This window comes from Protopterus annectens, chromosome 5.part0, assembly GCF_019279795.1.
Source record: "Protopterus annectens isolate FY-2018-M chromosome 5.part0, PAN1.0, whole genome shotgun sequence".
In the NCBI taxonomy this organism is placed as follows: Eukaryota; Metazoa; Chordata; order Ceratodontiformes; family Protopteridae; genus Protopterus; species Protopterus annectens.
The window spans coordinates 876,554,249-876,566,851 of NC_056735.1; the positions used below are offsets into that span (position 1 = coordinate 876,554,249).

At 38.0% G+C, this 12,603-nt stretch overlaps 1 protein-coding gene across 2 annotated transcripts in view; it reads left to right on the plus strand.

Annotated features, from left to right (window-relative positions):
- Positions 1–12,603, plus strand: part of XRRA1 (X-ray radiation resistance associated 1) — a 1,524,348-nt gene that overhangs the window by 517,630 nt on the left and 994,115 nt on the right. For both annotated transcript variants that reach the window (XM_044072671.1, XM_044072672.1), the window contains one exon: positions 785–933. In XM_044072671.1, coding sequence (XP_043928606.1) covers positions 785–933 — 149 coding nt within the window. The remainder of the gene's footprint in view (positions 1–784; positions 934–12,603) is intronic.

Sequence of the window (12,603 nt, forward strand, 5' to 3'; positions counted from 1 at the left end):
TGTTGTCTACGAGAAAAAGATCTAAATATAGTTATTATTGTACAAACATATGAACATTTCTTAAATGTGTACTGATACGGTTAGTCCCCAGATATTTTGCTTTTAGGGTCTGGATCTATATATATATATATATATGTGTATATATAATATATATAGATATATATATATATATATATATATATATATATATATATATATATAGATAGATATAGCCTAGCCACCTTGTTATTGGGAGGAAATGCAAACTTAATTCCCAGTTTGAAGTTTCATTGCTACCAAATACCTCATGGGGTCATTTTCTATCACCACAAACCTACTGTGTTAGAACAATATGCAGGATGAGAAACTCCTGATTTGCACAGTCACATAATAAATTATTGTCCCTAGATGTCACTGAATTTGAGGGGTATTCCAGTACATCTGAATAAATTCCTCATTTAAAATACTTAGAAAAGTGTCACATTACTCTTTGTAGATTTAGTTTATGTAAGTTGCCATGGGTGTTTTTATTTGACTCTTACCCCAGCATGTGAAGGGAGATATGGGAACTGTACCAGTTAATGAAAAACTGCAAAATATGTACTTCACATCTTTTAACAGAAAAAAATGCTTTCATATTGTCTTTTTCTGTTTTTTTTTTCTGTCTGGTAAGTTAAATGTGAGAACATTTCTTTCACAATGTATTTTCACTTTTGTGTTTGGTAAAGTAGATGCAAGAGAATGCTATCAACATAGATTTGCTTTTTGAGAAGCACAATGTTAAAACTATTTCTAAATACTTTAGGTCCTGGATCTTTCATATAACAACCTCTCACCAGAAGATGTTCTGTCATTAGGACTGCTGCCTCAGCTGAAAGTACTCCATCTGACAGGAAATGGTTTACACACTCTTCCCCCTGATGTGACAGAGCCCTTTATGACCTCCTCTGCAAAGTAAGCCTACTGATTTACATTTTAAAACTATACCTTTTGGTTTTATCATGTTTGTTTTTCGTCACTATATTCTGTGAGTATCTCTGATAGCCCTGCTTGACTGGTTTTATTTAACATCAAGAGAAGCCTCGATCAAGTTAATAAATATATGCTATTTGTATGTGCCTTCTATTAAACTGCATAAAACATTTTTTATCAATGTGCAACAATGCTGTGTTGCAGTCAAGAGGCAGAGGCATAAGTAGGAGGATATTATGTTGTCCCCTTTATCTGTTCAAGCTCTTGGCAGATCCAGTCCTGCAGATTTCACTTCGATGCTTCTCCAGAACTCAAGCTCTCCCTTTTCCATAATGCTGTGCAGTAGAAAATTACTTTACATCTCATTTGGCACAGTTTCATTTCAGGTGCACTCTTCCTAAGAGTTCTCCACCAGTTTTTTTCAGATGTGTATCTTTTTTCTCCTTTACTATATATTCTTTGTTTAGAACATATTAGTACTTTGTTCTTTGCCTCATTTACTTGGTGACTGCCTTCTCATTCATTTTATCTTAATTCTTAGTTTCTCCTTGTCCCATTTCAGTGGTCTACCCAAGGCTGAATCCTATTTTCCTTTTCTTTAGTGCTTCATTGGACTTTGGTCTGTTAATCTTTCTGTTCCTTCCCTCAAAAAACAAACAAACAAAAAAATTACAAAAACACAGTTTTTCTGCAGAAGGTTGAGTGCATGTTTGGTCAGCAGCTGTTTAGCCAACCTCCAATGATTGAATAAGCGACTGGTTGACAGGTGTCTGAAATCACACATTTCCTGGGATTGGGGAATATGGCCTTACTCTGCATGTGTGCAATCTCAGAGTTAGTATATATAATTAGTGGGGGGGGGGGTGTAGGGATGGCACCATGGGGAGGAACAGGGAGGCTTGCTGCCTGAAAAAACAATGTTTTTATTCGTTTTAAAGTTTCATGAAACGAGGCTGTTTCTCAGCTCATGCATACTGGCATGCCGATGTCTACATTTTGATGAAGTTTTACCAGCAGACATAAGGTGACATGACATCTCTGTTTCCTACTAAACCCATATATATATATGTATATATATATATATATATATATATATATATATGTATATATATATATATATATATATATATCTATATATATATATATATATATATATATATATATATATATATATATATATATACGGGTCTACTTCAGAATGTCGACCATTCAGAATGCCGACTTTCATATGGCCAACACCATATGATCAACATTCTGAAAGACCGACATCCTGAAATAGCACCATTTACCTACCTGCAAACACAGGAAAACTGTATTATGCAGGGGGCAAGCCCCTCTGCACCCCCACACCCCCTGCTACTTAAATATTCTCACACCGAGATCACACTACAGTGCAGGAAAGGGGACTCTCCCAGTCCCGCACTGTAGCAGGATCTCCACTATCATTTGTCGGCCTTTCAAATGTTCACTCATATGGTGTCAGCCATATGAGTTTCGAACATTTGAAAGTTGGAACAAATGAAGGGTTCCCATATATATCTATATATATATATATATATATATATATATATATATATATATATATATATATAGATATAGATATATATAAATATATATATATATATATAGCTAGAGATATAAATATATGTAACTATATATACATATATACGTATAAGCATAGTATATACACTGTTTTCCTATTTTACAGTTATTTTCTCTGTCTGATTACTATCCAGTTATAACTGGAAGGATACTTCTTCTGATTTAAAAAAAATGCTCCAGGTATAGTCATACAATTCTATCTCAAGATCCTCACCAACAGTGAATGGTATGTTTGAGACCAGAGCATTTGGATGCTGACTGTGATATTTATGCTGCCTTTGGCCCACACTGTTTTAATGATAGGTGCAGTAAGCTTATTTTGAAAAGCTTTTCCCTATCACTGAGGGAGGAATGGCCACTGCTTATCGCCAGTTAGCACTGAAAGCCTCTGATAAAGAGAAACAACGACAAAGGGGAAAAACTTTATGAGAAAGAAAAAAGATAGCTGGTTTCTGATTTACCTCCCTTTTCTTCTCCCCTGAGTAAGTGTTCTGTCTCTGTTAATCCTACTGCTTTGATTATGTCGGATCCAACACAGTCTTCACCTTCTGTGCCAACCATAATTAACACTGAACCCATACTGATACTAGATAAGTCTCTCAAGAAGCTACCCCTCTCAGTTCTCAATCATCTGAGGTGGAGATCTCAAGGTTTGTACGCTGTCAGCCTGTCTATGTAGCTAGGTCCTCTAACAGTGTTGTCAACATCAATTGACAGTAAATGATGAAGGCTTTAATTAAGGCACAGTTAAATATGGGAGTGGTACCTTGCACAGATAAATATGGGAGTGGTACCTTCCTCACTCCTCTCCAAGGGTGGACTGAGCAGACCCTCCCACCACCTTGATGTTTGCTTCATCCCTCTCTCCCATTTTGTAGCAAGTGGTCTTGGCAGCAAGACTTCCATAGGTTACCTCTCTTTCAGTGCTGGCAGCCCTTCCTGCCATGACTCCAATATATCTTCCAATTCACTTGACTCTGCAGCCTTTGGTGATGAGTGATTGTTGGCGCCAAGTTGTGGACAACATCATAGGGCCACCTGTGGTACCGACCTGTCCAGGTCCATTTGTGGCAGCAAATTCTTTGGTTCTTAATATATCGGCACTGGTCTTCACTTTAGATCCAACTTCAGCTTCAGCTGTGAGGGTGCAGCCGTCTGTTCTGTCATCTTTGTCAACTTTTGACTCAGGGTGACTCAGGCACTGCTCTCTTTACTGCTGTCTGCATAGAACTGAGCTTTTGAGACACTTGAGAAAATTCTAGCCCACCAACATTCATTGGTGGGGGGATGTTCCTTCTTTTTATCCACCCTCACATCCCCTTCAGTCTGCTGCTTTCAGTCCTCAGCATCAGTTCTACAGGCATCCCAGCTTTGAAGGTCTTGGTCCTACCCTTCAACAAGGAGGCAAGGGTACCTTTGTCTTTTAAGACAATACTTCCCATGAAGCATATCAGAAGTGCAAGTGTAAAAGGAGCACTTAGATTTTCCTGTGTAATTTCACTAAGGGCACAGACTTTGATGAAGGGGACAGTCACTGGGGCATGCTGTGGTCCAACTTTTGACAATTAGTCTTCTGTGTGCTTTCCTCCCATTCCACAGAAATTATACAGAAATCATCCCTGTGCAAGATAACTGTAATCCTTATTACCCTGTTTTGACCAAGGCAAATATGGATATTCATTATAAATCACTGCTGCAGTATCCTTAGCTATATGGGTTACATTCTGCCTGTCAGTCTCCCAAAGTCTTTGCTTGCACCCACATATGCACCCAGTCTACTGTGGCTTAAGCTCCAAAGGGAGAAAACAGCAGCCTGGGCACCAAAACTCTGTGTTACTTTCTTGCCACTCTCAAGAGTGCTTCTCCTGGGCTTCATAGGATTGATGTTTGGCTCATTCTTTCAATTTCTTGGCAGATAAAGTCCTCACTGGGGAATTCCTTACACACTTATTTGTTTTGTTGTAAAATTTTTACTGGTTCTCTTCAAGAATACTGCCGGTCGTGTGCTATTTTTACTGGTTGTTAAGACCTTTTTGTGACCACTGTCTGCAGTCAGTTCTAATATTTTTATATCTTTACAGATATGTTTTGAATTTTTGTAGCAAAAGAGTACTGCTGGTTCATTTACTTTTATGCTTTAATGGGACTAGTATATATTTGTAAAAATTTGCATGTGTGTACACTTTAGTGAAAACTTGCCTAACGAACATACATCTCAACTATCCAGATTTTTTGCAAAATTTCCAGATTTTTGCCTCATGTTTTTGGTCTGTTCCTCATAAAACTTGTAGTTTTCTGGCAAATCATTCAGGATTGAAATCAGTAAATAATGAGACTTTTGAGTTTCAGACTTCATATCTTTCAGAAAATATATGCTAATGCTAAACTTATTATTCTAGTAACTTCCTAAATTTATAAGAGCAATACTTAAAAACTGTCCCTATTTTGGATCCTTATCCCCATTATCATTGGATTTGTCCAAAATTCTTGTGCTAAAAAGTTGAGAACTATGCTTCCAACAGACTGCTGCCTGCTGTGCTTACTGGGGAACATACTTTTTTTCCTCATCAGGATCATGGATTCACTTACTGGTCCTTTGGTTCCTTCTTTTCTGTACCTAAGAAAAAGAAAACTGCTAGAGAGCCCTTAAGTATGCCATGAGCTCAGTCAGTGTCACAGCCACTGATAGTTGATTCTGTAGTGGCCAATGGTTGTTCTTCAGACCATTCACTGTATTTCCTTGGATCCACTGTTGTAGCTCTTTCCTCCACCGTGTACCGAGGGTTAGCCATATCCTCTTTAGCTGTTCACATGTCCTTACCATGCATGGGCGATCCACTTTCTTTTGTCTTGAGAGTTTCAATAGGAGGCCCTTCCCAAGGTGGCTGGGTCAAGGGACTTTCTTCCTGGGTAGAAGTGTCGTTCTTCAGTCATTCTCTATTTAGGGGTCTCCCTTGGAAAGAGAAACAAAAACATAGAAATATTACATTGGAAAATATTTTTTGTGTTGATAAAGATGAGTTGATTATTTCAGCTGGAGGTATATTGCAGGCTTTGAATTTTTTGAGACATAATAGAAATGTGACTGTTACAAATAATTCTTGTTTCACAGTTCCTTAGGGTTCTTTATCAGATGATTCTGATAATGACAGGGGCAGGGCTTCCTCTGTGTTTCTTCCCATGTTCCAGATTCTGATTCTGAGGAAAAATGACATGTCATTTTTCTCCTGTTGAGAAATTTTCATTTTCTGAGACTGTGTCTAGGGTAAATAACTTTTTTTAGTTGGAACAATTGGAAGTTCCCTCTTTCTTAAGGAGATATTAAGTCAAGTTGCAAGGGGATATGCCACATTCTACTCGCATTTCTCCAATAATGCCAGCCTTGGGGAATGCTTTTAACTTAGTCTGCAGTAACCCTTGTGATATAGGGAAATATCGCCAGCACAGCTATCTCAAATTTTTTAAATAATTCTGTGTCATTTGTGAATATTGATATAATTTATACAGAACTATATGTTATATACTGAGCTAAGATGTATCCACAGTGTACCCTACCGGAACATAGAAGATTAACCTGCAAAACTTAAGAATAGTTGAGGTTAAGTTACTTTATAGCTGGGCCATAAACAAAAGATGTTATCTCTCAGTTTTAGTTCAGTAGCAGACACAATGTCTAGAGCTAGAAGTTTTTGTATTGTCTTGAAAGAGAAATAATTACTAGGTTTCAAATGTAAAAGCACTTTATTGTTTTACGATTTCCAAGAGCAGCAAAGATCTGAAAGAAATGGGAACTGAAGTCAGGTGACAAAGAGGGATGTCATCCAAGCTGGCCCAACAGTAATGTTTGATATTAATTTAAGATCTCTCTCAAAGAGAGACTGTGCATTTTGTATTTCTCCTTGGGTATGGAAACATCCACTTATCATCATCAGCAGCAGCAGCACTTGCCTTCTTGTAAGTAAGATTTAGGGCATAGTATCTCTTTTAGATATAGATAGGAATATAGTAAAGATTAGTTTAGATGTTTTCTGTATTTATGTGAGACTGTTACGCAATGTTATTTTAAAAGATTTCCTGTGATTTTGAACTCTAATGTTACTGTGTTGATTTTACCGAGTATTGTCTTGTTCTTTTATTATTTATTATTAAATATATATTAAATCTATCTTTGTGGCTGATATTTGTGAGACATATTTATTTTGGTGACACTGTACAGGCCACTCCTAAATACCCTTGCAAGTCTTGGTCAGATTACCATTTGGATAATAGTAACATTACACAGTAGGATTGGGTACCCTTAGTAAGGGCCTTATAGTAGCTGATAAGTATTGGTTGGTGGCAGTGGAAACTACCTTATAGTCTTGGCAGAAGAGGGCATAGCTAGTAAACCTGTGCCAGCCTTCCCCAGGTGTGTGTGTGTGTGTGTGTGTGTGTGTGTATATATATATATATATATATATATATATATATATATATATATATATATATATACATACATAAATCAAATCTCAAAGTGTGTGTGTGTCAGCTACTTTGGCAGGGACATGAAACACTGGTTCGACGGACAGGGTGCTGGAGGTCTTGGTTTGGACCCTCAGCTGAGATCTTAACCCTAAAGCTGTGCCAGTGGGGAGTCTTATTGGGGATCTGGAGAAAGAGGGAGAAACCAGCCCCAGACTGACTGTGATCTCTGTGTGCTCTTAAGGGAAATTGCACTTTACTGTGTATGTACTTGCCATCCTCCCAGTGTGTACATCTCCTAGCTGTTGCCAGTGGTGAGGATTGAGGCTCCTTGATTACTGGGCCAATGCAGGGGCATCTCAACTCTGATAGTCAATAGTCAGTCTCAAAGAAAGCAGACAGACTTTAATAAAGTTCCTCAGTTTAACAAGTGTTTGTTTTCATGTTTCAGGTCTGACTCAATAGATATTTGTATTTCTTCTCCAGCTGATAACAAGTTTTTGTTCAACACTAATCTGCGTCATTCTGACAAGCATAGTAAAATCTGTGACAGGTTTGGGAAGATTTTCTTTTTCTTTTTCTACTCTAACTTTCAGAATTTTGAACTACTAGGCTCAAATGCTGAAGCACATGCTGGCTTATGTCAACAGCCTGAAGAAGTTTTCTGCCACGCTAGATCCTTTCTGAATCCTGTTATTACTAGTCTTTCTCAAGTTTCTAAGCATTCTTTAAAGAGTATTCATGATTATTACGATTATGTATCCAGTGCTGCAGCTTCTGCTGTTGCTATTGGATGTTTTGTTTGGGTACCTAATCATGCATTCTCTGAGGATGTTAAATCTGATATTTTGAATTCTTCTTTGAATAATGAAGTTTTGTTTGGTTCTTCTGCTACACAGGTAATCAAACAGTTTAATGGAAGAGGCAGATTGATTCAGGGGGCTACTGATATTTTCAGCCCTCCTTTTCTAAAATTACAAAAAAAATGGGTCTTTTTTCAGTAAGCCAAAAACAAAACGGACAATCGCAACAAGCTTCTGCTAAGCTGGGTATTAAGACTAAGTGCAGGAAGGATCAAATAAAAAACAGGGATCTTTCCAGAAAAAGAGACAGTACTCTACCTCAGCAAGACTATTGCAACAGTCTCTGTCCAGCTCCATCCCTGCCACATCCTCAAATCTGTCCACGAGACTGGTTCTTTGTATTCTTGTTTGGCATCAGACAAATTGGATTTAAAAGTAGTTCAAGAGGTTACTGATGCCAGTGGGGAAACTTTCCTTGTTTTTGGAGTATTTTTCCTTATCCACCAAATCAGACAGATGTCTTCCTGCTGGTTTTAAAGCACATGCTCGCTCTGGGAGTCATAAAGCCCATGTCTCTAGATTAAATCAGGAAAGTTTTTTTATATAGGAATGTTTTCTGCTGCCAAACAAGGATGCTTCCTTGAGAACGGTTTTCAATCTTTTCCTTATCAACTTGCTTGTAAAGTGCCAAAGATTAAAATGTTGGCTTTACAAACTATGTTACCTCTCATTCCACAGTTCAGTGTTTGGTAACTCTAGACTTGGAAGATGCTTATCAATATTCCCACTGCCACAGGTTTCAGAGGTTTCCTCAGATTGTGTGTATGTTAGCCACATTATCAGCTCTTTGCATTACTCTTTGGGTTATCTACAGCTCCATGAGTTTTCACCAAGTGCTTAGCTTATGTTATAGCTCATGCAGACTATGTGGAATTCCATATTTCCTTATTTAGATGACTTCAATATCTTTGCAGAGTCTTTTTTCCAAGTGACTAGGCAGGAGCACCATAGAGATGTTAAAAATTTAAAAAGTTGAAAGTCCGATAGCTGCACATTTTATGTTACATGCTAGTTTATTAAGTGGTAGTATTTTTGGAAAAAGTAGAAGGTTTTGATAGTTTTGAAATTAAGAAGAGATTGTTATACAAATAAACTGTTTTAATTTTAAAGTATGATACTCTGATGCCTAATGGCTTGAATGCAGAGTGTAATTGGAAGGTATTATTACAAGGTAATTAGTGAATTATTTGTATTGGATGTTTCTTTAATTGTTAATTGAAGTGTTAATGGGGATGTATATTTAACTGACTGTGATTGATGCTTTTTTAATATCTGTGAAGGCTTTTAAGACGAGTTGCTAAGATTTGAATAAAGCTTGTTTGGGGTCACTGCCTTTTGGTTGTATTTTAGTTTTCTTTTTTTCCAGGTGTCAGCCTTTACATGGGTTACAAATCTCTTTTTATTAACCTGTGTTTTCAATCTTTGTATCTTTCAGCTTTTCCCGGTTAGGGGTCGCCACAATGGAACTCCGGTCCGCTAATGATTGGCAGTAGATTTTTACGTGCCAAGTTGCCAGCCCTGATGCACAACCTTCAATGAAGGTACACCCATTCACGCATGTCTCCACACAGAAGACGCTTTAGCTGAGAATCGAACAGGACAACGACTTACTGTGAGGCGACAATGCTACCGCAGCACCACCACCGCAGTTAACCTATGTTTTCAATCAACAGCCAAAAATCATCCTTGACTCCATTTCACAGGATAGTTTTTCTAGGGTGCCTTCTACAGTCTTCCAAAGAAAATGCATTCCTAATTCAAAGGAAACTGGATTTGCATTGGGAAATTTTCCTCAGTTTCTCCAATCAGTCTCAGACTTCAGACAGAGAGTAGTTCAGGATTCTAGGGCTCATGCCCTCCATGATTCTTCTTGCCAGGTTGCACATGAAAAACATCCAGTGGTTCTTAGACTGTTTGGACCCGACATTCTCTCTCAATGGATTTCCACATCCCAGTACTAGGATTTGCGAAGAGAGAGCTTCTTTAATGGAAGGATCAGATTTCTCTAAATCCAGGTCTCCCATTCTCTTTTCCTACCCTTGCTCTGTCTGTAACAAAAGATTCATCAGATTTTGTATGGGGAGCTGTATCACTGAGGATAATGCATTGCAAGGCTTTTGAAGCAAACAAGACAGCCCACAGCACATAAATGTGAAAGATGTTAACTATGATCCATGCTACAGAATCTCTTCATCATCCTTGGTCTTAAGGGACTTTGCAGGTGTTTTCAGATTCTGCCACAGTGATGTGGTACTTAAACAGGCGGTACCAAGACTTAACCCTCTGTGCAGGCTGGCTAAGGTAGCATGAGAGATTGCAATCCTGTGCGTTCTTACTCTCCAACTTACTTACATTCTAATACAGCAAAAATGTAGTGGCAGAGAAACTGAGTAGGACCAGGGCAGAACCTCAAGAATGCAAACTGCAGAAGGGGGTCTTCCAGGAACTGATCAGTTGTAGGAAGACCAGATCTGTTCACCTCCTTTCAAAACAGACAACTAAACAAATAACCACCACTGGTATTGTTTTTTTCTGAAGTAACAAGTCTGTAGTATGTACTTACCATACCTCTGTTGGGGTCTTGTCCCCTGCAAAAAAAAAAAAAAAGTTTTTTTTTCTTTTTGCTTGCTTTATGTCTTTTAGATTAGATTTGATGTATTTTTATGATGTATTGATGCCCAAGCTTTGGATAGTTTGAGCACTTGAAATATATATGTGTGTGTGTGTGTGTGTGTGTGTGTGTGTGTGTGTGTGTGTGTGTGTGTGTGTGTGTGTGTGTGTGTGTGTGTGTGTGTGTGTGTGTGTGTGTATATATATATATATATATATATATATATATATATATATAATGTGTATTTGTACGAACACACACACACACACACACACACACACACACACACACATATATATATATATATATATATATATATATATATATATACCGAAAATATAACTACATACCTAAGTATTTATATGTGTGTGTGTTTGTGAAATATGTCTCTCTCTCTCTCTCTCTCTATATACATATATATATATATATATATATATATATATATATATATATATATATATACATATACACAGAGAGAGGTAGATAGGTTGCTGTAGACAGATATAAGGGTGGCTTACCTTATGTCGGCCACTAGATCAACATCTGTTTGGCTGACACCATTTGGTGGACCAAAACAAATGGGCAACATGTAGGAGAAATTGATAATCCCAGGTAGGGAAATATTCCTTTTCCCCAGGGATTGTGTGAACTTGTAGTTAGTATGTATAATATCAGGGGGTGTGGGGATGCAGGGAGCTTGATAACCTGCAAAAACACTTGATCTGATATTGTCAATCTTCATTCATTCTTGACTGATGGGTTTGGTTCCAAATTCTGGGAACCAACTTGGCCGTAATATAAAGCTCGTGCCAGCCAAAAATCTCGAGCTAAGGCTCTACCCATACTGCCTGTCTTCCCATCACCTCAGATCTCATTTGCCATGTACAAAATTGGATGCTTCACCCATTGCTCTCAACTAAATTTTCGAACTTTTTTGCTATTTTTCTATTATTCTACCTTTTGCTCCTTTTCTGTGATATTTACTATTCTCTAGTTTCCTTGTTTTTGTGCGAATGACTCTATTTGAAACTTTCTACCCCAGTATTTACCTCAAGGTATCTCTGTTTTACCATTGTTGGTATAGGCCTCTCCTTCCCACTTACCATTGGTAATTCTTTGGTACTATTATTGGTATCCTTTTCCCTACCCTTTCTTCTTCTTCTTACCCATTTGGGTAATTTTTATATATCATAGTTGGTATATTCTTCAAAAAAAAAAAAGCTTTTCTCTTTTCTTTCCCATTTACATTACAAGTAAGTGTATGCATGTGTGAGCGTACCATGTACTGGACTAGATAACATGGCAGAAAAGCAGAAAAGAACCTCTGGGTTTAAACAATGTAAAGACTGTGGCAGAAAGATGCCCAATTTAGATGGGCATCTTTCCTGCATCTATTGTTTGGGTGTCCCTTATCTGGGAATTCATGTGAACTCTGTAAGGGCTTTAGTGCTTGAAGTTTTGCAGAGAGATGTAATAAACTGATACTTAAGGGCTTGTTGAAATATCCTTTTGGTGAAGCTCTTTCTGAGGTGGAGACTTCAAAATCTCCTAAAACTGACTCTAAGAAACGGATCCATTCGGTGTCGTCTTCCCCCAAGGTACATGACTCCCAAGACTCAAAAATCTCCAGTTCCGACACCTTCTTTGGAACTGAAAGCAAAAGTTTTAAAGATATCATTGTCTTCTGCTCTGGCACCAAAACCAACAAAATCTACTACGATGCCATCTACTATTGAAAATATCGAGACATCTTCAGTACTGACCATGACTTCGGTGCCAGTGACCTCTCCAGCACCGATAATTGCCACTTCCACTATTTTGATTCTATCTTCACCTTCTATCCAAGAGTCTGTGGTGCCGAGGGTCAAAAATATAATTACCCCCAGGACTAGATATTCCTCTTCAATAGACACCTTCTTGGGTCAGCAGCTGAGTCCTTTTGTGGAAAGGCCTGAATCCCCTTGAGAATGTCAGTCCATTCCTCCAGGAGCCTATCGGAAATGGATGTAGTTAGATTAGTGGATTAGCTCTTGGCAGCCAGAGGCCTTCCTGCTCCCTATCAGACATCCCTCCCTCCCAGTGCTGAGGCTTACTCTCCCAGGAGTCCTGCATATA